Source organism: Typopeltis vanoorti, chromosome 3 (assembly GCF_054136105.1).
Source record: "Typopeltis vanoorti isolate ZY-2024b chromosome 3, IOZ_Tvanoo_1.0, whole genome shotgun sequence".
NCBI lineage: Eukaryota > Metazoa > Arthropoda > Arachnida > Uropygi > Thelyphonidae > Typopeltis > Typopeltis vanoorti.
In genome coordinates this window covers 83206674-83234360 of record NC_143551.1, presented here as the reverse complement: position 1 = coordinate 83234360, position 27687 = coordinate 83206674, and the positions used below count along the sequence as shown (strand labels likewise).

The 27687-nt window shown below is 35.3% G+C and overlaps 1 protein-coding gene across 3 annotated transcripts in view; it reads left to right on the top strand.

The window, feature by feature from the left end:
• LOC150108334 (uncharacterized) overlaps nucleotides 1-27687 on the top strand; it is a 166025-nt gene that overhangs the window by 96982 nt on the left and 41356 nt on the right. For all 3 annotated transcript variants that reach the window (XM_090415743.1, XM_090415740.1, XM_090415741.1), the window contains exons 6-7: nucleotides 9033-9184; nucleotides 23755-23913. In XM_090415743.1, coding sequence (XP_090271869.1) covers nucleotides 9033-9184; nucleotides 23755-23913 — 311 coding nt within the window. The remainder of the gene's footprint in view (nucleotides 1-9032; nucleotides 9185-23754; nucleotides 23914-27687) is intronic.

The window sequence follows — 27687 nt, the reverse complement described above, 5'->3', positions numbered from 1 at the left end:
CTTAGCCACCTGAATAAACAACACAAATACATACAATTCTCCCTTGAAATTGAAAGTCAGAACACACTTCCATTTCTGGATACATTGGTCAGACATCTTCCTCTGGGCCCTTACTACCACATAAAAACTAAGTATTGTTAAGATACACTAAAGCAGAGTTATAACTATTTGCTCCAATGAACAACACTTAAACATGAATTAAAAACTATCAGTGATACCTTTCTAAAAATGTCAGAAATATTATCAGCAAAATTCTTTACAAAATTGTACTTAAAAATAAATTGGATTACAATAAAACCTTAGCCATTCTATGCCATGAATGGTTATCAGAAATATATAAATGAATAAACAGTATACTACACAAATACAACTTTAATGCCACTTTAAAGATCCTGCAAATTGAAGAACTTCTAAAAGAGATACAGAAAATAAATCATGTTAGCTTGTCTATGGTAAAATTTTTGCCTTAGCATCAACAGCCTCTTCAGTATAAAAAGGGAACAACATAATTACAAATAACAGAAAGATTCTAAAATACATCACACTGGTAAGATAACACCTAGATTTTGGTCTTTTTCCAGGTCTTTTTTCTTCCATCATCCTGGCATCACACACACACACACTCATTTTGCCAATCTCCTTTCTCTCGTTCTGTTTAAGTGACATTCCACTGTAGATAAAGCTCTACTTACACATTCTTGAAAACTAGGAACGTTACTTTTAATATCTTCATTTTTTAATATGATTCTGTCTTTGATTCTTTGCTTCAAATTTTTCACAGAACTTATATGCATTGTCCATTTTTTGATCACATGCTTTATTTCAGACCAGCTATCAGATCCATATTAAACTTTTTGAAAACTTTGTGTGTTACCAGTGTAGTGTTTGGCAGATTTCTCTGTTATTTCATATTAATCTATTTAACTAATTCTCTATCATTCCAGATTTACTTATTCTTTTATCTCTTTCTGATTTTTTTTTTAATTTATTTTATTTTATTTTTATTTAAAAGATAAGCCTTATAAATACTCAAGGAGCTATACAAGTTCATCCAGAGCAGGCTTTTACAAACATCCATGCTCAAGGTGGATGGGATTTAATTTCGATAAACTTTGCTAAAAACTGTGCCTAAATGGCTGAAGTATTTTAACTATTCTGTGGATTCTCCTTGGAGAAAGCCGTTGATGTTTTCCATGTTCCTGTTTATTTTCATAGTTTTTGTCTTTTTATATGAAATTTGTGTTAAATTTATTCTTTTTATTTGGAGTCCTAAAGACACTTATTGGATTTATTTAAAGATATAACATCACCCATATAAAGTAAATCTCACAGTTGAATATTTCTGATTTTGATGTCTGGTTTAAGGACCTTTTTTTTAATATTGTGATCCTTCATATGTGATCCATACAATAAGAGTCAAACATCAGTAAACCTTTTCCTTGCCAAGGTGATTGGATGCAACTTTTGCCCATCCTTATACAAAATATGCAAACAACTAAAGAAGCACATGCAATTAGCAAACACATACACTACCCTCATAGCCTTAGTTACCTCTGCCATAATTTCAAATAATTCTAACCCATCCTTTCCATGTTTGCAGCTCTCTCTCTCATATTCTTGGAGATCCAGAATAATAATAATCAGAGATATGGTAGACCTTAACATCATTCTTCTCTTTCAACTCCTGCATGCATGTATATTCTGATGTTCCCCCCCCCCCCCAAAAAAAATTTTTTTTTGGGAGGGGGGGAACATCAGAAGCAGAAGATGCCAGGATTCTTTTATTGTCTTAATGATCAATAATGAGCTGCTCTTGGTAGAGCAGGAGATGCTTTTCCTTGCTGGATACATGCATGCTTGCTTGCTGGATACATGCATGCTTGCTTGCTGGATACATGCATGCATGTATCCAGCAAGGAAAAGCATCTCCTGCTCTACCAAGAGCAGCTCATTATTGATCATTAAGACAATAAAAGAATCCTGGCATCTTCTGCTTCTGATGTTACCCCCCCCCCCAAAAAAAAATTGTGTTCCAGAATTAACACTCATTGCACAGTATGTTACAATATTTTCATAATTATCTGACATTTTCCAGCATTGTAGCAAATTTACATTAGACAATTCCAAAAAAAGGGTGGTAAAAGTCACCTTAATTTCTCTCCGAAATCATTGAGAAAGTTATCAACAGCCAACTTCATTATCTCATGGAGGTCTGATATTTAATCATTAACCACTTAATGAATTTATCTGCTCCCATTTCACAGCAAATCACCTAGCCAACATCATCCACCTTAGGACATATGTCATGGAAAAGTTTAGGGAAACCTTTCTTGTGTGGTATCTCTCTCTCTCTCTTGCCATTTTTAGGTTTCATCAATTAAGACGAAAAAACACAAGCGATAAGGAATACTATTTATTTAAGGCCATATATTTCAGCCTAAATATCACAGGCCATCATCAGTGGCAACAACATTTAATTACAAAGTAGTTAATTACTGGAATTATAAAGTTTTTATAATTCCAGTCTTCTGTGATGGATGGTGAGTTGATTGCTATTGACTATAGTGTCCAGTGGTCCAGTGAAAGTAGGCTTTTGATAAATGGAAGTACTGTGTAACAAACCGAAAATGAAGGCTTGAGAGTGTATGGATGAGAAAAGGATGTTTTCTAAATGTTCTAAATAAAAGTTAACAAGTGTGGGGGGAGAGTGGACTTCCCATTGCAGTTCCTTCAACTTGAGTAAACTTTATTCTGACAAATAAAATATCCAGAGTGCATAACAAAGTCAAATAGTTTTGCTATATCCAGTGAATTTTTAGAGCATATGATCAGGTCTGACACACAGTTTACTTGCCAGATGCAAACAGCAACATGTGGTCTGTTGCTGTTTGCAGTTGAGTTATAATTTTCCTCTGTAGTTGCTGACTTTTCATGGTGGGCAGTTTCTTGTCTTGAAATTTCTCCACCATTTCTAGAATTCCTCAGAGCTCTTTATTTTTATCCATATTTTTTCTCCTGTAAATAATTTTGACTTTTTTCTCAAATCTCTACTCTCAGAACCTATCCATAGTTTTGCTTGCAACGCACTCTCCCCACACTCTGTTCCTCTTGTTCATTTGACCTCCTTTAGAGTGTTCAAATATTCCAAGCTACAAGATCTTCCATAACCAGTGATTAAATATTGCCCTTGCTGTATTCCAGCAGGATGAGGAAACATTATCAACTTTAATGCTATAGTATGAAATAAGACAGCATTATCTTATTTTACACAAGAAAAACCATACTTCTACTCTCCTTATCTTTGATAATACTAAATTTCCTGTCAAGATAAGATCTCTCTTCTGGGCTGAATTTCACTTATAGCTTTTCCATCCGCAAGCACATCATATCACATCTGTGGCAAAACACTAGTTGTCATTTTCTACCCAAGAAACTATTACTTATTTGTGCGACTGAAAACACTATATAAATTCCAAATATTTCCTAAAATGTTTTCTGCTCGATCCAGAAGATGGCAGTTTAGGTCATATATTCACTCTAGTCACTTTCACATAGATTCTTTATCGTTCTGCCTGTACTGTAGATATTTTGGTGGGTGCTGTTCTGTCGAACTAGCTAGTATCATTGCTTTAGTCTTATCTTCCTTTTCGTTGAAAGTTTATTTTCCACTTGGTTAGAGTATAATAAATTTAGTTTAATCCTTTATCCAAGTGTGAGCAAACAAAGTTTGCGCCTGAAAGTATCTTCAGGACTGGGTTAAGGTGGTACACACCAGGGCAACTCGTTGCAAAGGTGGAGCAAGCTACCAACACTCCTATCCTAGTATCTCCTATAATGCAAAACACATCTCCTTGCGGATATGTCTATTGTTATGCATTAAGGGAAGGGCCACTACCCAGACCGGTTTCGACCTTTATTGAGGTCTCTTCAGTGGGAGCCAGGCCCAAGTCAAGATATCGGGCAGAAGCATTAGCAGGTCATCTCCACCTATAGGAATTGCCAATTGGTGTGCCACCCTTTTTTTTAATAAATTACTCTGGATTTAGAGAAAGATGTTGAAAGTTTATTTTCCACTTGGTTAGAGTATAATAAATTTAGTTTAATCCTTTATCCAAGTGTGAGCAAACAAAGTTTGCGCCTGAAAGTATCTTCAGGACTGGGTTAAGGTGGTACACACCAGGGCAACTCGTTGCAAAGGTGGAGCAAGCTACCAACACTCCTATCCTAGTATCTCCTATAATGCAAAACACATCTCCTTGCGGATATGTCTATTGTTATGCATTAAGGGAACTACCACCTTAACCCAGTCCTGAAGATACTTTCAGGCGCAAACTTTGTTTGCTCACACTTGGATAAAGGATTAAACTAAATTTATTATATCTTCCTTTTCATTTCATATACTTCTGTTCACTAGAACCTTATTCTTTAATCTGTGGTCTGCAGACCGGTGCCAGTCTGCAGAAATTTCCTGGCGGTCTGCTAAAAATTTCCAAAATTTTCTTCATCTCTCAGAAACAACGCTCCAGCCACATATATCAAATTTCTGACCTCTAAGCAACAGCAGATGTCGCACTAACTAAAAATTCTAATTTTATAACATTGGATTTAATAAATAAAATATTATCTACATTGGTTTATATTTCTGTCTTAGCCGTCAGCCGGTCCATGAAATATTTCTCCTATTTTTCCTGGTCCACAGGTGTAAAAAGGTTGAAGAAGGTTGCACTAGAACAATCTTCTTCACAATGTTTTCTCAGAGTCTTTAAAATTTCACTTACAACCTGCAGCTGTTCAAGAAACATATTGATAAATATGTTTCATGAACATATTCCTTTCTTTTTTCTGTATAACTACTCTTCCACAGTCAGCAGTCATGTGCTGTGGGTTTTGCAACTTCTACTGTGTGATAAAAAGCAAACAGACTTGCATACAGCATTTGAGACTTACTATAAATAGCCCTTGCATCATATGATCACTTGATTAAAATGTCATAAATATGCATGCCGACTTTCAAAATGCCCATTGCATATTTAGTGTGTGTGTGTGTAATAATAATAATAAAACAGCAAAGGGGGTTCTTAAGGGTCAAAGCTGTGTAACTGGGAGGAGACTTCCACATAGCCTTTTAAGGAATGTGGACCGACCAGGGCTTCTGACCTAAAGTCCAATACTCATCATCTTGTGGTACACCATGTTAATTATTCACTTGGAATATTAAAGGAACGAGCATAGACTGGCAATTTGGGATTTAGCTGACCAAATTGTATTCTTATTGGCTTAAACCACAATGTAAAATTATGGTGCAACACAACAGAATTTGATGCTGGCTGGCACATCACCCGATTAAGCAAGGCCCCCATTGTCCTCATCAAGGAAACAGGGTAAACAGTGCAAAGTCAGCTACTGGAACAAATCCTGAAACTCATCCCAACTGAATATCAGCAGAGTTCAAGATTGGTACTATCAATGTAAGAAGTATCAATAGAAAAGAAATGAAGCCATCCTATCCTTCTCATCTGTCTAGGACGGTTGAGTCCCCCCCCCCCTCCTAATGAGGGGTTACTGGCATATTAATGCAGCCAGTTTGCCACTCTGCTGCATCCCCTAAGGGTGATATTCATGACTGTATCTGTGTGTGTTCACAGGGCTGGTTTGCCTGCTTGCGGGATGAAACCCCCCCAGATAAACTGGGGGGGGGGGGGACCCTGCTGTCCACACCCAAGACTGGCTAACTTCGCTGTGGCTGAGGAAAATCCTTAAGCTCCTCACATCATCGATGGGAATCGAACTTAGGACACTCCTTCCTCAGGCATATGGTTGTGAAGCACATAGCCACTAGGCTAACTGCATGGGCTGAAATGAAACTAGCAGAAGAATTATATGAAATGTTATATTCAGACAATAACAATCAGGTAAAAAGAAAGAGCAGCTATAGTATTCAACACCAAATATGAGGATAATCTTTTTGAAAGGAAGGCAATATCAAGTAGAGCGATGTGGACAAATATAGGTTAGTCCCAAGGGTGTGGAAAGAGGAGGGGGGAATACCTCCATTACATAAAGGAGGCTACAGGAATGAGAAAGCAAATTATCGACTCATCAGCATAACAAGAGTTGTAGTCAAGGTACTACTGGAGAAGTTGGTCATGAGCAAAATACAGGAATGGGTAGACAGAAATAGAAAACTATATGGAGGAAAGATGGTTTTGTGATGGGTAGATCATTGCCTCAGTAATTTGTTCATGTTTTATAATGCAATGACAGCTAAGTTGGGTAAAGGGGTTTATATTGATACTGCTGGATTTTGCAAAATCTTTTGATAGGATATCATATGGAATTCTAATCAAGATGCATGCATAAATATGCAAGTGCTATGCATCATATCTGTGTGTGCACAACACTTGGAGTGAGAGTTGTCTTGAAATGTGCAGTCTTGTTTTGTTCCTTCATCCCTCTACTACAGTTTAATATGCACTGCTTGGAAAGAAGTCAACAGACACCATAGTGTGAGGAACAAACAGCGTTGGTGTTTGTTCCTCACACTATGTTTGTTCCTCGTTGGTGTTTGGAGTTATGCACATGTTAGGTGCCTTATCATTTGGTTAGTGAAATTAAATATACAAGACTGGAAGTTTGTTGTCAGTTGCTTCAACATTACCAAAGGGAAGACTGGTTTTTTTTTCCAAAAATTGTGTATGTGGATGGAAGAGTTGCAACTATCATTATACCCGAGAATTAAAAATTCAGTCTGTGGAATATCACCAGCATACTTCACCAAGGCCTCAGATGTTCAAAACTGAATCTTCTATTAGAAAGTCCATGTTGACTAAGTCCATGTCTTCTGAGACAGCAGAGTTGTCTCATTACCAAGTGAAAGGGATGACAATAAATTCACAAAACTGTGAAGATCATAAGAAAGTTCCAACAACAACTTAATCTCATTCACGTCAAGGAACAGCCATTGTTTTAGCAAGATGTATGTGTATATGAGCACATTCACTTCAACAGTTATGCAAGAGGCCATATTTGAATTTTCAGAACATCTTTCCTACATCTCAGACTTGTCTCCATTGGACTTATTTCCTAACTTAAAGATATCATAAGGGTGCCCATTTTAGAAATGAAGAGGTCAAAGCAGACCTGAGCAGTTAAAAGGAAATCCCAGAGTTCTTATGCTATCTGCTGAGTAAAGGATTGATTATGAAATGATAAATTTTAATGAATGTTGATAGTAGGGAGATAATAGGAGAAAGAATATATAGTTGAATTACTGAGTGATCACTGTTTGAGTGTATATCATCAAAATAGAATGCGACTGATCAATATGAGAACACAGGTATTTAGGATATTAATGTCAGTGTGAATACAGCTATGGGATTGGATGAGATATTATCCTGTGTTTTATGGAAGTGCAAGAAAAAGGCAGTGCCTCTGACTAGGCTGCTTCATGTCTTAGCACTGCCAGTTTCCCAAAGGAATGGAAATAGGGCAAGATAGTCCCATTACATAAAGGAAGTTTGAAGAACAAAGGTTGCAAATTATAGTCCAGTTAGTATTTCATGAGTGGCAGTTAGGATATTGGAAATTTTGTAAAAGTATTGGAAATGTTCATTAAGGATAGAATTCAGTAATAATTATATGGAATATGATACTCTGTGGGGAATATCAATTTGCTGATGATGCTAAACTGAGGAGAGAGCACTAAATACTAAGGTGATGTTGAGATGCTCCAGGATGATCTACATATTAGATTGCTAGTTTGGACATAGGTGAGTGGCTGCTAATTCATTCTGTCAAAGTGTAAAGGTGTGCAGTTTGAGATGAAAAAAATGCAGGTTATATGTAGATGAAACTGCAATGCAAGAAATGTATGTGAGTAGGGATTTAGATGATGGATAGAGAGTTAAAATTTAGAGGACTTATTGCAAAAGTGGGCAGAAATCTTAAAAGGATCACTTGGATATTAGGAAACACATTGATAAGTAGAGATAAAAAAATAATTATATCTCTTTATAAGGCTTTGATATGGCCAATATGAAAGTGGTGTAGGGGGATTCAGAGATTAGTGATCTAAATGATAACTAGTTTGTAGAGTTTGTAATCCACAAACTGAAGTTTTGCGGATTACAAAGTTTAGCTGATAGGTGAAAAAAAAAGGGATATATGATAGAATAGATACTAAAGAAATATTTCAGCATGTGACTGGATGGGAGAGAACAGGGAGTTATGCTTTTATAGTGATGTTAGAGTGTGGTTTCAATGATATAAAAACTTTTTATTAAGTGGAAAATGAATGGAATGGGTTTGTCAGAGATAGTTGAGTACCTTTTCTGCAAACAAGCTTAAGTTGAAATATGATAGGCATTGTGTCAAGAATGGGCATATGCTCATACAGCAATATTAAATTATATTATCTGATTAAAATTTAGTCTTATAACTTCATAGTTCCCATATTCAAGATTAACATAAGTTGGTGATATATCCCTGCCTTTGATAGGTTGGACTATTTCTGTTTTCTGTTTGTGAAAGGGGTCACCCAAGTTTGAATCCCATTTGGGTATGGTGAACCTTTTATAAGGGTTTTTTTATCTGGAGGTGAGTTATCCAGTCTCATATGGGAATGCAGAGTTTAATTTTCCCTCTCAGAAACTCAGATTTTTCATCCTGCAAAATAGGTAAACCAGCAAGAAGAACACATGCAATTTACAGACATGCATATACTGTTATAGCCTTAGCTGCTTTGGCCATAATTCCAAACAGTCGCATCTGTTTCTGTAGAAGATATAAAAAGGAATTTGGAAAACTCAAAGGAAGATTCAAGTGTCATGACTGAGAGACTATGTAACACTAATAAATGTTAATATTGCAAAAAAAATTTGTCAGGTTTATTCATGCTTATGTCATGATAGCAGAGAGTGTGTATATAGTGCTTTTGTCTAAAGAATATCACATTTTGAGTGGGTTTTGTTAGTAACAAATATATATAAATTAATTTAAGATATTTTTTATTTTACTGATGGAATATTTTTCAGCATTACATGGTCATCTTGGTGTCATAAAAATCCTTTTGAAGAGGTGCAATTATAAAACAGATGATAAGGATTCGTGTGGGAGCACCCCTTTAATGGATGCAGCAAGAGGAGGCCATACAGACATAATTGAACTGCTAATTCTTGAACATCACGTAGGTAATCATTATTATTCAGTTATATTAATTGTAATAATTTTATATGAGCATTTTGAGAATAAATCCAAATTTATAAAACATTAGGTTTCTTCCAGCCAATTTCTTCTACATAAGCTTTTTTACAATTGCAGGAAAACTTATAGGGAAGAAACTGGCTTGTATTCCAGAAATAATCCCAGATATTTTCAGTAGAGTGTATATCTTTTAGAGACTACAGCAAAAATTAAAGTTCCATGTTTGATTTTAAAGTAACTTTTATGGCATATTTGAGGTTTTACATTTTGTTTCACAGTGCTAGTGTGTAAGAGATTACCACAAAAGATTATAACAGAAGTAGATCTTTTTTTTAATCAGTTCCACACACAAGAAGTTGAGACGTAGCACATCAATGCTGTGTGTGTGTGTGTGTGTGTGTGTGTGTGTGTGTGTGTGTGTGTGTGTGTGTGTGTGTGTGGACAAAAAGAAAGAACCTGTTGATACTTTTTGCCAACTTTGCATTATATGCCAACAATTGTGCATCACCATTCAAACCTTTCCTAATATCATTAACATAGAATTCAAACAGCAAAGGCCTCCAAAGCAGACCAAGGGTCTGTCCCACTTTTCTGCTTTGTCAGTCTTCACAAAAAATATCATATCCTTCCATCTTTATTTATGTCTAGATGTCATCCTCATCCAACCACATCTCCCCTATTCCAACAATTTTTAGGCAAATGAACTCAATTATGCTTTCAGAAGAGAAGATTCAGTAAGAAGTAAAATAGTGATAGATAATAAAATATTATAACAAGTAAATTAAAGATACCAAGAAATTATAGACTTGGTTTAATCCTTTATCCAGGTATAAGCAAACAAGGTTTGTGCCTGAAGTAGTTTCTGGACTGGGGGCAGCTTGTAGTAAAGGTGGTATGACTTCACATCATTTGCTTTAGTATCCCATAATGCAAAGCACATCTCCTTGCAGACATGTATAATGCTATGCATTATGGGAAGGGTCACTATCCAGACCAGTTTTCCTGTATTATGTGCAGGGTTACCTCTCCAAAAACTCATGATTCCCCAGATCACCCAACAATGAGCGACCCGAAGGATCTTTTAACTCAGCATTGTTCATTCAGCAACAGGCTCACCCTGTCACTGAGAAGAACTCTCAGTGTTGGCTCTCTACCAAGTGGCAGACCCACCCCACCACTGAGCAGAGCTGCTCATATCTTATCTGAGGAGTAACAGCAACAGCTGAGCCTCAATTGGCTACAGCATTGCCATCCATTACCCTGGGCAGAAACTCTGCTTCCTCGCAATCAACGTCACCAACGGTTTCGAACTTTTGAGGTCTCATCAGTGGGAGCCAGACCCAGAAGTGATACCAAGGTTGAAGTAATACAGAAGTCATATTTTTCTTATACAAGTTGCCAAAAGGTGTTACACCTTATTATTAAAATACTCTGGATTAGAGATAGTTAGCTGCTGAAAGTTTTTCCCACTTGGGTATACTGTAAATTAAAGACACCAAGAAATTATATACTTGGTTTAATCCAAGTGTAAGCAAACAAAGTTTGGGCCTGAAGTATTTTCAGGACTGGGGCAACTCATGGTAAAAGTGGTATGACTTCACATCACTTGCCTTAGAATCCCATAATGCAAAGCACATCTCCTTGCAGACATGTATAATGCTATGCGTTATGGGAAGGTCACTACCCAGACCTTTATAATATGACTTCACATCACCTGCCTTAGTATCCCATAATGCACAGCATTATTGTCTTCTTTATCCTGCCTGAAAATATTAAATCCATCACATTAGTGAAAAGTTTGGTGAGGTTGCACTAACCAATGCCAAAAACTCCTCATTGTTCCTTATACTTCTGGCACTAGTATATAGAAACTACAGCATCCTTGTAAGCCTCCAACCACCTTTACTTCCTGTATGACTACCCTATTCAACATTTTTACTTGTGAGATTAGATTCTGTACCTGTTGGTCATTCTATCACTCATTTGCTTCATGGGTTCCTTCACACACTCTTGTGCATCTGCCCTAATTTCTTTAGTTTTCCTGACTTTGCACCTCCACACCCTCAGTGAACAAGCTCTCTCACTGTAGACACCTAACTCTGAATTTATTTAAGTGTAGTCTATCAGCATTGTACGTATCTTTACATCCATCAAACTCAGGCTATAAGTACACAAACTCTGCATCATTCCTTCTGCCAACCTGCACATTGATTCATTAGGTATCGTCACCCTCCTCAGTTCACCTTCATCATAGCTTGGCAGCAAACTCACAAACTTCTTCTTTTTTGCTTCTTCCAATAATTCTTTCACATCCTCCCTTGTACAGTATTTTTCACCTCTCAGATCACTGGTTCCAGCCAAAACAATCATTTCTTTCACCTTCCTATTCTCCATTCTAACAGCATTACTAATATTATTAATTTTAACACCAGATAAAAAAAGATTTTGTAGCACTTGCATGAAATATTCCCCTTATAATAGAATCAGCACAAAAAATTATCTGCACACATTCTCTCATTTATTCTTGCAATTTTCTTTTTGGCTTTGGACCTCTTGCTTATTTCTGTTCTCAGTTCGACTAATCTCTTGCTGCGATTGATAATAACAAGGTTTTTAACTCGTATGCAATTGTTTATTTATACTAGATATATTTCTTCTACAAGTTTTGCTGCCAATATGATGACCAGCATCATTGGGAGGTTATGTAACATAAATAAATAAAAATAAAAAAAATATATAGAAAAAAAAACTGCAGAAAAAGAAATGTTTTCCAAAAGAAATTAATAGCTATAGTTGAAAAGACTGGTATGATAGTCTAATCACAAGTATCATTTGGCATGTTACGTGCAGTCTCTCCATTGTTGTGTCAACAGTATGTGATTGCTGGCATAGGACATGTCTTTAATTGTACATGTTAATTAATGACTTTCAGAATGTGGTGAAAGATCATTCCTTGATTTCTATTTAGTGTTCCTTTTAAGAGAATGATCTCCGAGGACTGCTTGTGAACAACATGTAAAAAACAATTTTCTTCTAAGTATGGCATAGAGGATGCGTGCTAATTTACTCATAAAAATGTTCAGCTGATTCTTCAGATTTTTCCATGTATAAGTTGGCAATAGAGCCCATTGCAAGACCATATATTTGGTAGTAAAATTTTCCTTTCCAAATGAAAAATGAAGATTTTAGGCAATGTTGGAAGAGATGTGTGATGTTAGGAGGAAAGAGGTTTTCAAGTATATCTATTGATTCTTCAACAGGGATGTTGGTAAATAACAAAACTACATCTAAACTGGCTTTCTGATGGGGAGATTTGAATGTTTGAATGTTTATCTACAAAATGCTTCAAGTTTTCTAAATATGAGTCTGTATGTCTTATATGAAGCTTGAGGAGATTAGTTAAGTGTTTAGAGAGAGGATATGTTGGAGAGCTTTTGCCATCAACTATTGGACAAAGAGAAAGATGTCTGTCTGGTGAACTTTGGGTATGCCATATAATCTTTCAGTGATTGGGCATCTACAACTCCGTCTCCACCAACGGCATCTACCACTCACCACCATCACTAGTATTTCCGCAGACAATCACAAACATCCATGCCCATGGCGGGATTCGAACCCGCAGCCTTTTTAGTGGAGAGCAGATACACTATCCATTCGATACATAGAAGTGCAAGTTTTACGCTTTTATAAACCAAAGTGCAGAAGACTAGATCAGATTTATTCTCAACTGAGCAAAAACTATATCATCTGAATTGTATTCTGGAATTTCATAGATAGCATACATTCAAAGAAGGTCTCAAGAATTGACAAAGATCACAAACATAGATTGTCAGAAAATTTCAAGCATTTATATAACGTAATTCACAAAAACAGAACTTTTCAAAATCCTAATAAATTTGTATTAAATTTTTCAAATTATAATCTTACTAATATAGAAACTTCATGCCGGTGTGGCTCAGTGGAAGTGGCGCTTGCATCCTCTGCACAAAGGCACACAAAGATAGACTTTAAGTTTAAGACTATAAGTTTGATTTCAAAGGTATTGATAAGCACAAAAAAAGCTTACAAACGCAAAATCTAGAATATAAATTGTATTGAATATAAATATTATAATAATATATGTCTGTGTGAACTTAATTCTGGGGTGTTGGTTGTTTAAGTTTTTTTTTGATAGGGGACCGTGAAATGTTTTAATTTTTCCAAGGGGGCCTTTTCATCCATAAGTTCTGGAAGCACTGGGTTATACTATAAATTTAAAGATGCCAAGAAATTATATTCCCAGTTTCATCTTTTATCCAAGTGTAAGCAAACAAGGTTTGTGCATGAAATTACTTCATGACTGGGTTACTTGTATATAGAAGCAAATGACTTAACATCAGTTGCCTTAGTATCCCATAATGCAGTGCAAATATCCTTACAGACATGTATAATGCTATGCATTACAAGAAGAGCCACTACCCAGACTGGTTTTGGCCTTTATTGAGGTCTCATCAGTGGGAGCCAGATCGAGAAGTGATACCAAGGTTGATGTAAGTAATGCAGAAGTTATATTTCCATATACAAGTAGCCAAAAGGTGTCACACCTTATTATTAAAAAAAAACTCTGGATTAGAGATAGATTCTGAAAGTTTTTCCACTTAGTTTTCCACTTCTGCATTACTTCAACTTATCACTTCCGGGTCTGGCTCCCACTGATGAGACCTCAGTAAAGATGATGATAGGTTTGGGTAGTGGCCCTTCCTATATGCATAGCATTATACATGTCTGTAAGGATAAGTGCTTTGCATCATGGGATGCTAAGGCAATTGATGTGCAGTCATTAGCCTCTATATACAAGTTGCCCTGTCATGAAGTTACTTCATGCACAAACTTTGTTTGCTCACACTTGGATAAAGGCTGAAATCAAGAATATTTCAAGAAAATCAAGAAAATCAAGAAAAGGTTTGTCATCTTTAATTTATCTTTACTGTACAGAAATCTGTATATAAATTGGATCCATATGAGGTTAGATTGAAGTCTGGCGACATAGATAAGGGATGGCTAATAGACATCCAAGAGTAGTATCTGATGGAACGCAATCAAGGATATGGCAGTTATGTATTAGAGGGTTCTATACTTGTTGCATTGCTAAATTAATTTGAACATTAATGCTATATTTGGAATGAAATGAAGCATCCACTTATTTGCCATGATAAACTGGGCAGCCAGTAGTAAATAAAGATGATTACAAATCCTGCACTATGATTTTGAATAGACATTGTGAGTGAGATAATGTTTGACAGTTCTCTGTGACAATTACAGGCTGTGGAGTTATACTGATGGGATTGCATTATTGCTAGAAATTGGTGAGGCCAGTGATTTGAGACTGATGATGGACAAGGAGATTGCAGAAGTGAAAAAAAAAAAAAAAAAACACCACAGATGCTACTTTGATGTTGAAAAACATGTTGGAAAATTGGAATAAGGAAATTATTATCTCTCTTTATATGGTTTTGATACAACCACATTTGGACTGCTGTGCTCATATTTAGTTACCTAGGTTTCTTGGAGATTGTGGAGAAGGTACATATGAGGATGATTAAAATAGTGTCATGTTTATAGGATTCTTTCTATGAGGTAAGATTAAAGGTTTGTAATTTATAAGAACTCATTGATAGGTACCACTCAAAATATGATAGAAACATGCAAGTTACTAAAGGGATATTGGAGAATGGAGGCAGAAGATTTTTTTCAATTCAGGTTTTCAATAAATACTTCATTGGAGAGAAATAACCTATGAAAGTAGCAAGGATTTGAGAACTAGATTTTTTAATTGGAGATTGGTAAATGAGTGGAAGAAATGAGATACAGAGAGAGAGAGAGATGATGGACATAATGGTTCATGTACGGAGTGGTATCAGGTTTATAATATTAAATAATTAATTTTTGATTAATATTACTGTTATATTCATTTTGTATGGTCTCTGTCTGACTGGATGTGGTGTATTAAATTTGAGTATTTGGAATCTTTGTTAAAAATTTGCCAATTTCACTTTTGATTTAAATTAAACTTTAAAGCATGGGTTGAAATGGTTTTGAAATAAAATAAAATGTTCCTCTCGAAAAAATGCAAAAGGAACTTTTTTTCTAATCGCACAAATTAATAATGCCAGATAGAAATTTTTTAACTTTCCAGATTGGGACAGTTTACTTGTTCCTGTGAAGATATATTTCTGGTGAAAGCAAAAAATGTCTCTCCCAGAAAATAATGCTCTATCTGGAGAGAGAGAGAAACGCACGCACGCGCGCGCACACACACACACACACACACACACACACACACACATATATATATATATATATATATATATATATACAGTCTAGTCACAAATACTGTTATAACTTGAATAGTGTATAACCCTTTAATCCAGGGTTTCTCAAACTGTGTTCCATGGAAGGTGAATAGGTGTTCCGTGAGAAGTTTTGGAATTTGTCATTTTAGTTTCCTAAGCATTTTTCATGAATAAATATTTTATAGTAGAAATATTCTGAGGAGAATAATATTCGTGAATATGTCGAAAAGCTCATCCCCAGAAAGCCTAATAACATCTGTGTATCGTTAATTTTCACACATTGAAACCTTTCAATATTTGGGAACGGGAATACCGCTGTTTATGACGGGTCATAAAAATTGCCTACAAGCGAATGATATAATCACGTAATCACAAGAAAGATATTTATTTAACCAAATATTTCGGTCTGGAAATAGCAGACCATCGTCGGTGGTATTACAAGAACAGTTTAAAAAATATACAAGCTAGAATACTAACAATAGATCGTTGAAATTAGAACATGCCGCGTGATGTTATATCACTAAGTATGAAACGAAATATTTTGAAGTAGAAACATGATTGAATTTGCTATTAAAAAAAAAAAAAAAAAAAAAAAAATTAATGAGTAATCTTGATTAGGCTTTCCCAGATTTTTGATATAGATATGCAGTCATTACGATTCAGGTTGGGATGATGGAGCAAGGCCTCCACGCTTTCCTTGAACAAACGTTCGAACCTATAACGGGATCTATGTAAGAGGCGCGTTTTGGACCAAAGGATGCTGTGGTCAGTTTCAATCCCGTGTTGAGCCAAACCAGACTTTTCAGGTTTATTGTGAAGAATGGATGATTGATGTTCTTGGATTCTTTTTTCAAGAGAACGTCCAGTCTGTCCAAAGTAAGAGAGATCACAGTTGCAAGGAATTTGATAAACTCCAGGAAGAGATAAAGTTGAGCGTTTGTCTTTAGGAGAAGGAAAATGAGAAGACAATTTGTTAATAGGAGAATACGTAGCTGTTAAATCATATTTCTTCAAAATTCTTGCGATAGGTTCTGAAATACCGGAGATATAAGGAATAGGTACTCGACGTATATCTCCGGTATTTCAGAACCTATCGCAAGAATTTTGAAGAAATATGATTTAACAGCTACGTATTCTCCTATTAACAAATTGTCTTCTCATTTTCCTTCTCCTAAAGACAAACGCTCAACTTTATCTCTTCCTGGAGTTTATCAAATTCCTTGCAACTGTGATCTCTCTTACTTTGGACAGACTGGACGTTCTCTTGAAAAAAGAATCCAAGAACATCAATCATCCATTCTTCACAATAAACCTGAAAAGTCTGGTTTGGCTCAACACGGGATTGAAACTGACCACAGCATCCTTTGGTCCAAAACGCGCCTCTTACATAGATCCCATTATAGGTTCGAACGTTTGTTCAAGGAAAGCGTGGAGGCCTTGCTCCATCATCCCAACCTGAATCGTAATGACTGCATATCTATATCAAAAATCTGGGAAAGCCTAATCAAGATTACTCATTAATTTTTTTTTTTTTTTTTTTTTTTTTTAATAGCAAATTCAATCATGTTTCTACTTCAAAATATTTCGTTTCATACTTAGTGATATAACATCACGCGGCATGTTCTAATTTCAACGATCTATTGTTAGTATTCTAGCTTGTATATTTTTTAAACTGTTCTTGTAATACCACCGACGATGGTCTGCTATTTCCAGACCGAAATATTTGGTTAAATAAATATCTTTCTTGTGATTACGTGATTATATCATTCAGTCTTATGTCGCAAGTATCCTTAAAACAACAAATGCCTACAAGCGGATTATAACAATGGCGGCATATCCTCTGTTCTCAAAACTGAAGGAAATTACATGTAGCAAATGTCAGTGACCAAATGGCATATTTTTAAACATGGAAATATTCATGAATTATCGTTAATTTTCACAAATCGAAATCTTTCAACAATCGGGAAACAGAATACAGCAGTTTATGACCGATCATAAAAATTGCTTGCAAACCGATTACAACAATGGGCGGCTTGTTCTCAAAACTGAAAGAAATAACATCTGTGTTGCAAATGTCAGTGATGAATCAGCAAGGAAGTATAAAGAAAATTTTTCCACTGAAATTGAAGATCAAGGTAGTCTGTATCCAGTTCTCAAATCTAATACTGAATTCTTTCTGTATTAGATTCAGTATTAGTATTCAGTACTGTATTCAGTATTAGATTTGAGAACTGTATCCAGTTCTCAAATCTAATACTGAATCTATATTAATACTGAATACTTTCTTCATAAGTTCGTATAGCAGTGTGTAAGTGCTTGTTCTGAAACCGGAGTGCCGTGATTTTTTTAAAAGTAATAGGAATACAGATTTAAATTCTAATATGAATAAGAGACAAGGCACTTTGTTTAATTTTGGTATTAAGAAATCTCTTATTGAAGGTGTTTGTGACAGAACAGATAGTGAGTCATCCACCTCATGCCTACAAAGATCTCCAGGATGTACAAAAGGAGGGGGAAAACTACGAGCACACAGGAGAGAAAGTCTGCATTCACTCTTAAGTACTTATAATATAAATTTTTGGTGATCAGAATAGGATATGTCAATGAAAATCAGCACAAATTAATTTAATGATGGTTTAATTGATGCTTAATTAATAAATAATTAATAATTAATAATAAAAATCAGCAAAATTAGCAATTAATTATTAATTAATACATTACAAAATAACCAAGGTGTTCTATGAAAATTTCCGGATTTGTGAAGTGTTCCGTCATAGAAAAAGTTTGAGAAACCCTGCTTTTAATCTATCAGTAAATCATTTACAGCTTTCAGCACATACAAACCACATGTATACTGCTCAAAACAATTATGGGATTTTTGGTTTTCTTGTAAATTATAAAGTTATAAAAATAATTTGCAAATGTAACACAATTTGTAATAAATATTGATTATTTAAACAATATCTCATCAATTACACCCTATCCATAAGTATGAAATATTTATTCATGTATCATTATTGCAGAAATTTATAATTATCTGACAAACTAAAATATTTTCTAATTGTTTTGAGCAGTGTATAATGTGCATATAGCAGCACTCAATGTTCAAAATGCCCCCCTTTGCCTTCATGCATGTCCTAAGTCAGTGAGGCCATATTGATTACAATATGCACAACATCCGATGGAAATGCTGCCAGTGCTCACTCCAAATCCACCTTTAGGCATGTGATGCTGGGGTATCATTTCTTGTACTCTCTCAAGCTCCAACCACAAGGGCTGAGTTCTGTTGGAAGGTCATCTGCCTACTGCAAAACAAAGTGTTGTTCAGGGGCCATACCACACTTTCCAGCATGGTATCTTGATAAACTTTGGCAGAGGTTTTGATCTCTTTCTCACAGAAATGCAATGTGGATATCCCCTGATACATCCCTCCCATCCAACCATCACTGACAGGTGACAACATCTCTGAATCTTGGGTGATATGGTACATGCTGTGCAACCATCCAGGGCATGTACCTGATAGTTTTGGCAGTTAAATGACTCTTCACTGGTGAAAATCTTCTCATCTATGAAGAGGATATCCCTGTGTCTGGTGTTTGTGTGATGCTGGAGAAGTGCCTTTGATTTAATGAAGTCTCCAGTAGAACAATGATAAGGATCCCCCCCCCTCCTCCAGGTCATCAGTTAGTACGTGTGATATCATTCACTCTGAAACGTTCATCTCTCATGACATGATATTCTGTGTTCTCACTGGATTACATGCCTTCACAAACTGTTATGTCCTACATCATGGTCAACCTGTTCTTTGGTCAGATACTTCTTCTGTATTATTATAACAGTTAATATTTTGGTATACAATCATCCTACTGATCCGTAGTGTTTTAAGCATCTTGAAAGTAACAGGTGGCTGCTTTCCAACTTTGTGAAGTGCTATTATAGCTGCACAGTTCTCATCATCTCTCCACTGCATGTTAACACGTGATAAACACGTGAATGTTGGCTGTGCCACTAACGGAACTGGGCTTGCACAATTCTGTGGGCACCACTAAGGTGTGCAGAGAAGTTGTAATAGTATTTATGGCAAGACTAGATATATTTATTTATTTATTGACTATTTAGGATTAATTTAAAAAATATAATAGTTAAAAAAAAATGATGCCAAAATAGTATTTCTATATTTATTTATTGTTACTGTTAACAAGGAAAGAGAATATTGATAATTTAAATTTATTGAAATATGAAATTAAAAAAAAAGTTTTATTTGTAATATAGAAGATATAAACATTGTATGTGTTTTTTGTCATGTATTTTAAAACAAATAAAAATTAATTTTTTTTTTTTTTTTTTTTTCTCAGATGGAGCATTATTTTCTGAAAGTGAAATGTTTTGTTCCAAAATGTAGTGATTTACCGGGGGGGGGGGGGGATTTGCTGCTCTGGATTAAATCTTCAAAGATTGATATCTTTGAACCAAAACATTAATTGTTTCAGTAGGATAGAAATATATTTACAAAAATATACATCATTCCACTCTGGAATAATTGGCTGAGAATCAAAAAGGATTTGTTCTTCAGATATTTACTTCAATCCCTGCTTTAAAGGCCAGAAGTTGGCAAAATGTATACAAAAATGGTACAAAGGTCAACAAACCCTGTATAATGCATCAGCCATATATAGAAGTTCAGTTCCTATAATAACGAATCACAAAAAGCTGTATGTGAAATTCATCTTGTTATGATTGTCTCAAATTACTTCCTCATTTTTGTTTCTGAATATATTTCATTTTTATGTTCTTTCCATTCATTCATTAGGAAGGCAGACTACTGTTGTTAACTTTTCTGTTCTCATCCTCTGGTTGTTACTGCCTCTTCATAGTTAATTGAATCCAATCTTTGATGTTGTTTGCTAACACAATTCTAAATTAAAAATACCAAGAAATTATATTCTCAGTTTATCATTCATCCAAGTGTATGCAAACTAAGTTTGCACGTGAAGTATCTTCAAGTCTAAGCTACTTGTATAGAGAGGGTAATGATTTCACATCAGTTACCTTAGTATCCCATAATGCAAAGCACACATCCTTTTGAGTGTGTATAATGCTAAGCATTATGGGGATGAGCCACTACCCAGACTGGTTTCAACCTTTATTGTGGTATGATAAAGTGCAGGATACCTCTCCAGAAACTCTGAGTGATCTACAAGATCACTTTAAATCTCACAGAGTTACTCTAAAGGATCACTACTAAACTCATCACTTCTGACCTGAATTACTCCAGTTCAGGAGGTTCAGTGGTGACTCCACTCAGTGACAGGTAAAGACCTGCCACCGAGTAGAACAATTCTACTCTTCAAGAAGCAAGCCGAAGACAAACATTAATAAATGTGATCAGTGGGATCCAGACCCAGAAGGGATACCAAGGTTGAAGTAATGCAGAAATCGTATATTTCCCATATACAGGTAGTAAAAAGGTGTCACACCTTATTATTAAAATACTCTGTATCAGAGCTAGTTGTTGAAAGTTTTTTTCACTTGGTTATAAATTAAATTAAAGATGAAATTCTAGCTTTGTTTTTTCCTCTCTCTCTCCAGTATATTCCCATAAAACTAATCTCACTTTTAATGGGTTGTTTTGAAAATAATTACTTGTCTCTCCTCTAAATATACAAAACAAAGTTTTCTTCTCTTGCATTTTCTTTTTTTATATTTACATGTTTTTTAAATTAATATTCATTTTTAAGAACTACAAATAGTGTTTTCTGGCAAGACATGTTTGTAAATATAGAATATCATAATATTCTGTCTTCAGATGTTAAAGTAGTTTAGGGCCTAAATACCGTTATAAAAATTAAACCTCTTGCTAAATTCAAAATTTCATTTGTTTAAATAATAATACATTACTATGTTAAAAAACGTTTAATTTTCTTGACCAAAAAAGCTCTGGAAAGACTTTTAATGGGATTATATTGATCAAGTGCATATAATAAACAACTAAGTTATACCAACTAGTTTCAACAACTAAGTCTGTTGGCATCTTCAGGGTACATAACTGATGTAAGGCACTGAAAAGTAAAAAACTGTTACAAACTATAATCAACCGATTCCAATTATATTAAACAAAGAACAGAGCGCATACAATACATTCATAGAGTGTGGATGATATCACTTGTTGTTATTTAGGAACGTTCTATAGTTGGCACTATAATTCAGTTCTGGCGATTTGAAGGATCTGATAAGGGTCTTCCAGAGCACGGGCAAGATTAGTCCTTGGTTCCTGTTAAGGTTTTGTATACAGTAGGCAACTGTTGTGGCCTCCCTTTTAAAAGGGAGCGGAAGTCCTCCTCCATGTAAGAAATTGTGCTTCTATCCCACTCTATGGTATGGTTCGTTCTTGAGAAATGAAAAGCTAACCCCAATTTTTCTTCTCTGTTATTATTGATGTCACCTATGTGTTCTTTTTGCCTAATTTCAAGGCTCCTTGAAGTTTAGCTGATGTAATTCAAGCCGCATGAGCAGGGTATGTTATAAACTCCAGCATATTTGGAGAAAGGATGCTATCTTTTGGAGATCTTAAGAATTGTCTAGTCATTTCTGTGGGTTTAAAGGCCACTCTTATTTTATGTGGTCTAAGGAGTCTAGCAATCTTATTAGAAAATCATCTTGTTGTCTTTGTCGGGGTTCAGAGAAAAGTATCTTGTGGAGAAGTCTTCAAGGAAATCCATTCATGGTAAGGTTGGTGGATATCAGGGATAGTTCTTCCTGGAGGTCTTGTTGATCTGTTGTAAGGAGAGAGGCACGGTTCTTCAACATGTGTACAATACTAAGTTTCTGAGAAATTTGGTGGCAGGAAGTGAAATGTAAATACATTTCTACACTACACAATCAAATTCACTCTAGAACTTGAAGAAGATAACCAATTATCATTTCTGGACACTTTAATTAAGAAGCTTCCGAATGGTGGTATCAACCTCTCTGTTTAGTGCAAACCTACCAATACAGGACGTTATTTACATTTCACTTCCTGCCACCACATTTCTCAGAAACTTAGTATTGTACACATGTTGAAGAACTGTGCCTCTCTCCTTACAACAGATCAACAAGACCTCCAGGAAAAACTATCCCTGATATCCACCAACCTTACCATGAATGGATTTCCTCAAAGACTCGTCCACAAGATACTTTTCTCTGAACCCTGACAAAGACAACAAGATGATGTACGTTATATTTCTACCATTGTCATTCCATACTTCAGGACAGTTTCCAATAAGATTGCTAGACTCCTTAGACCACATAAAATAAGAGTGGCCTTTAAACTCACAGAAACGATTAGACAATTCTTAAGATCTCCAAAAGATAGCCATCCTTTCTCCAAATATGCTGGAGTTTCTAACATACCCTGCTCATGCGGCTTGAATTACATCGGCCAAACTTCAAGGAGCCTTGAAATTAGGCAAAAAGAATACATAGGTGACGTCAATAATAACAGAGAAAAAAACTCGGAGTTAGGTTTTCATTTCTCAAGAACGAACCATACCATAGAGTGGGATAGAAGCACAATTCCTTACATGGAGGAGGACTTCCGCTCCCTTTTAAAAGGGAGACCACAACAGTTGACTGCTGTATACAAAACCTTAACAGGAACCAAGGACTAATCTTGCCCGTGATCTGGAAGACCCTTATCAGATCCTTCAAATCGCCAGAACTGAATTATAGTGCCAACTATAGAACGTTCCTAAATAACAACAAGTGATATCATCCACGCTCTATGAATGTATTGTATGCGCTCTGTTCTTTGTTTAATATAATTGGAATCGTTGATTATAGTTTGTAACAGTTTTTTACTTTTTAGTGCCTTACATCAGTTATGTACCCTGAAGATGCCAACAGACTTAGTTGGCGAAACTAGTTGGTATAACTTAGTTGTTTATTATATGCACTTGATCAATATAATCCCATTAAAAGGCTTTCCAATACATTACTATGTTCCAAAATGCCAAGTAAAACTGCAAGCTTTTGAATTGGAAGTTTTCAATTAGGTTATGAAAGCAAGCTGAGGTTTTTTTTTGTTTGTTTTTAGTTTGAAATGGTAAAGAATTCAAATAAAATTTTTTAAAAAAAGATTTACATGGAGAGCCTAGATTTGTGAAGTGACATTTGTAATTAGTACTTATATTTGTATTTGATTCTGCTTTTGATGTTTTTAATGAATATTACTGCTAAACAGGCTAATATAAATGATGTGGATGTATTAGGAAGAAATTCACTTCATTTAGCTTCTCAGGCAGGAATGATCAGATCTGTTCAGTATTTAGTTAACAGTCATTATTTAGATGTTAGTAGTCAGAGTTCTGATGGCCAAACTGGACTACATTTTGCTGCTAAGGTAAGTTTTGTTTTGTTAAGGTGTATTTAGATATTATATAAATTATATATATATATATATATATAATTTCTTTATATATTTATATATATAAATAAAGAAAATCTTATCTTTGGACATATGATTAAAAACATGGGAGAAAAAGTAAAAACTGTCTTCTGAAGATATTTAACACTTCCTGGAATACAGGTAAACAGCCAAAAATCTGGAAACATAGTCATTATACCCATACTAAAACCTAACAAAAACCTAAGTGACTGTGAAAGCTACAGAGCAGTAGCTTTGACTGTACTCTCTGTAAACTAAACGAGAGAATAATACATACTAGACTTATGAATTCGCTCTTAGAAAATAACAAGATCAACTTCTCCCAAACTGCATACTGGTCTCATCACAGCACAGAAAACAACTTTTTTTTTATCTTTGCTAATCAGTCATAGATGGCTTCCAAGAAAAACCACCAAAGAGGACAACAGCAATCTTCTAGGATCTTACAGTTGCCTTTGATCATGTATAGAAATAAAAGTTAATAAAAATTGCATATGATACTGGAATAAGAGGGAACACATTAATTTGGATTTCAGACTTCATGAAAGGAATAAAAGTAAAAGTCAATTGAATTTATTACATTGACTTTTACTTTTTTAAAAAAGTCCTAATAAATCAATACAAGGCTTAGAAAGATGGGCAAAGGAATTTAAATTACAGATAAACCGGGGAAAAACAAAACTGAGTATCTTCTCCACTGATAGAAAAAATAGACATAATAACGACCTCCAAATCAAAATATATAATACCAACTTCCAAATCAGAATATATAATACCAAAATAGGAAAAACAGTGTCTCTCCAAAATACTTATGCCTAGCTCTAGATACTAAACTGAGATTTACAACTCATATTACAAATATATCTAATAAAGCTCTCAAAAAGCTTAATATCACCAAAAGGCTTTGCAGAACAAAGTGGGGTGCAAAACTGAAGACACTCAAAATTACATATACAGCGCTCATATGACCCACTATGGCAGTGCTTTCCAAACTTTTCATGTTGGTGATACACTTTTTAGACAAACATAATTTCGTGCCACAGTAATTCAGTCTGATGGGCTACATGGTCCGTATTAATGCAGACCGTTCAACAGTTGATTCTTGTGTAGTTTCCTCTATAGCCAATACATTTTGTTCATCACGAACGTCACCTTCAGCTTTTCTTTTATTAATTAGAAACTTATCCATTTTACGGGTAATTCAACACTAATTTGATAAATAAAACTGTGTGAATTTATTGTAAAGCTTTAACAGTAACTAAACAAAAAATAAAAGCACCAACTCTTTGTTTATTCACGTTGTAGAATAAACATCAATAATAACATTTGTATGAATAAGTGGGGCGCTTTTTTTTTTTTATTGGTCAAACGATAATAATACGATAATAAGAACCGAGCGACTACTATGTGATAAAACCACAGGGATGAATTCGGCTGCATTTATTCTCCATTATTTATCGAAATATATTGATATGAAATATTCTTAAAGGTTAAAAATAATTAAAAGATAGTTTGTATATATAATTTTGACGGCGCTAACTAAAAGTCGTACTGGTACTTTGCGAAATGGATTCTGCTGTGGAAATTTTCAGCGATTATTCTGTTTAACGCTTTATGTTTGCACAACACACCTTCACACTGCAGCCGACACACTAACGTTTCGCGACACACAGTTTGGGAAGCTCTGCACTATGGAATATGCCTCATCCATCTGGGCTCCAGCTTCTACTAGCTCAAAAGAAAAACTTGACAGAGTTTTTCTTTTGAGTCAAGAGCAGCAAAAATTATTGTAGGTGCAGTCTCATCCACAAATAATTTAAAAGCCCAACAAGAGCGTGGACTTCACATACTAAAAGACAGAAGAAAACTCTCTACAGTTAAATTCACTAACAGAATCAGGAGCCAACAACAGGATCACATCTCATTCAGGACCTTCAATGCCTGGACAGGAAAATCTAGACTAAAGAGATCATCTACTTTACAATATGATCATGAAATTAGAAAACAGATCAACTTAGAGTACTTGTCTATCGAAATAAGGAGCTTTAGGATCTTCCTCAGCCATAGCCAAGTTAACCAGTCTTGGGCATGGACAGTAGGGTTTTTTCCGCCAGTTTAGCTAGGGTTTTTCATCCCGCAAGCCGGCCACCCCTCCGTGAACACACAGGGATACAGCCAGGAATACTCTGTGGGCATAGGAGTGACCATTCTATCCTCATATTTTGGTTATGAAATCCAAGCATGCTTGGAGGGTTGTGGGCCTGAAAGGCCTGTTAAAGCCATTGGGATAGGATGTCATCGCCTACAGTGATGGATAATCTGATGAAGCACTTAATCAAGGAGGAGCAGGGGTTTTATTAATTCTACCTGGAGGTGAGGAAATGCAAATCAAATCTACAGCTGTAAAAATAGCTTCAAACTTCACTTGTGAATTAACAGCCATACAAGCAGCCCTAAAGTTCTCCCTCTCTCTAATCCAGTAATAACATTACAGAAGGAATAACCATCTACAGTGACTCAAAATCTGCACTTGAAACATTAAAAAATGGGAAAAAAAAATCATACAGGATTTCATGAACATCTAACAACGTTAAATTTGAAAAACAAGAACTGTACACTGCAATGGATACACCAGCCCAAGTAAATATTGAAGGCGTTGAGAAAGCAGACAAACTAGCCAAAGAAGCAAGACACTCCCCTCAAAAATTACACCAACTACCACTAACTGATGCTAATTCTGTTGCAAAAATAAGATTGTTAAAAGAAACTATCAAGAAGAAGCATGAAATCAGCAAAATTAATGAAAATAGAGAAATAACCACAATCATCACCAGATTAAGGACAGAACATTTTAAAGGCATGAAAATTCAGCCGGATGGTACTAGAAGCTAGATGAACTGTTCAGGAGTCAAACTAACACCTGCCCATATCTATTCTTATCCAGCAACTGCCACTGCTTTACAGAAAATCAACTATAATCCTAGAGAAACGCTCTACTCCATCAAAGTTTAACAGATTGCCAAAGCAGTTCTACAGGCTCATGGTCATATCTAGAAGCTTTTCAACAAACTCAACAACAACATTCATAGGTGATATTTTTCCTTACATTCTATTGTTAATGCTGGGAATAAATATCAAGTTAGCTTAAACAGTTTCAGAAGTTAGAAAAGGTGTCTCTAGCAAGCAAAGATATATGTAGCTGGTTGATTTGAGTTGTTTAAAAAAATATTAAATTTTATTGGGGATTTTATTGTGTTTATTTTATTTCATTACAAGTACAGGTTTTTAAGTTGGCACTATTGAAATCAGTGTTTTTTTTTTTTTTTGTATCACTAATGTTTTTTTTTTTGCTAGAAAATTATTGTATCTAGTTGCAATCTTATTCATCTTGGCGGCCACCAGATCTAACATATTGTTGCCCTGCTGCCACCAAAATAAGTATTTCAATCTCGGGAGTCATTTGAAAGTACGACATGTGGAGAGAGAGAACTGCTGAGAAAGGAGATGGAAGGTATGAAGACTGAGTTGAGGAAGATGAATGAAGAGATTAGAAGGTTGGAGAGGTTGGCTAGTGTGGGGAGAATGAGAGTGGATATGAGAAGGAAGAGGAGAGAAGGTGGTGAGAGAATGGGAGAGATGGCAAGAGAAAAAAATTGGCAAAAATTAACAGTGTGAAACAAGGGATAGAGAGAGAGAGAGATGAGAGGAAGAACCCATACGCTTCTCTTT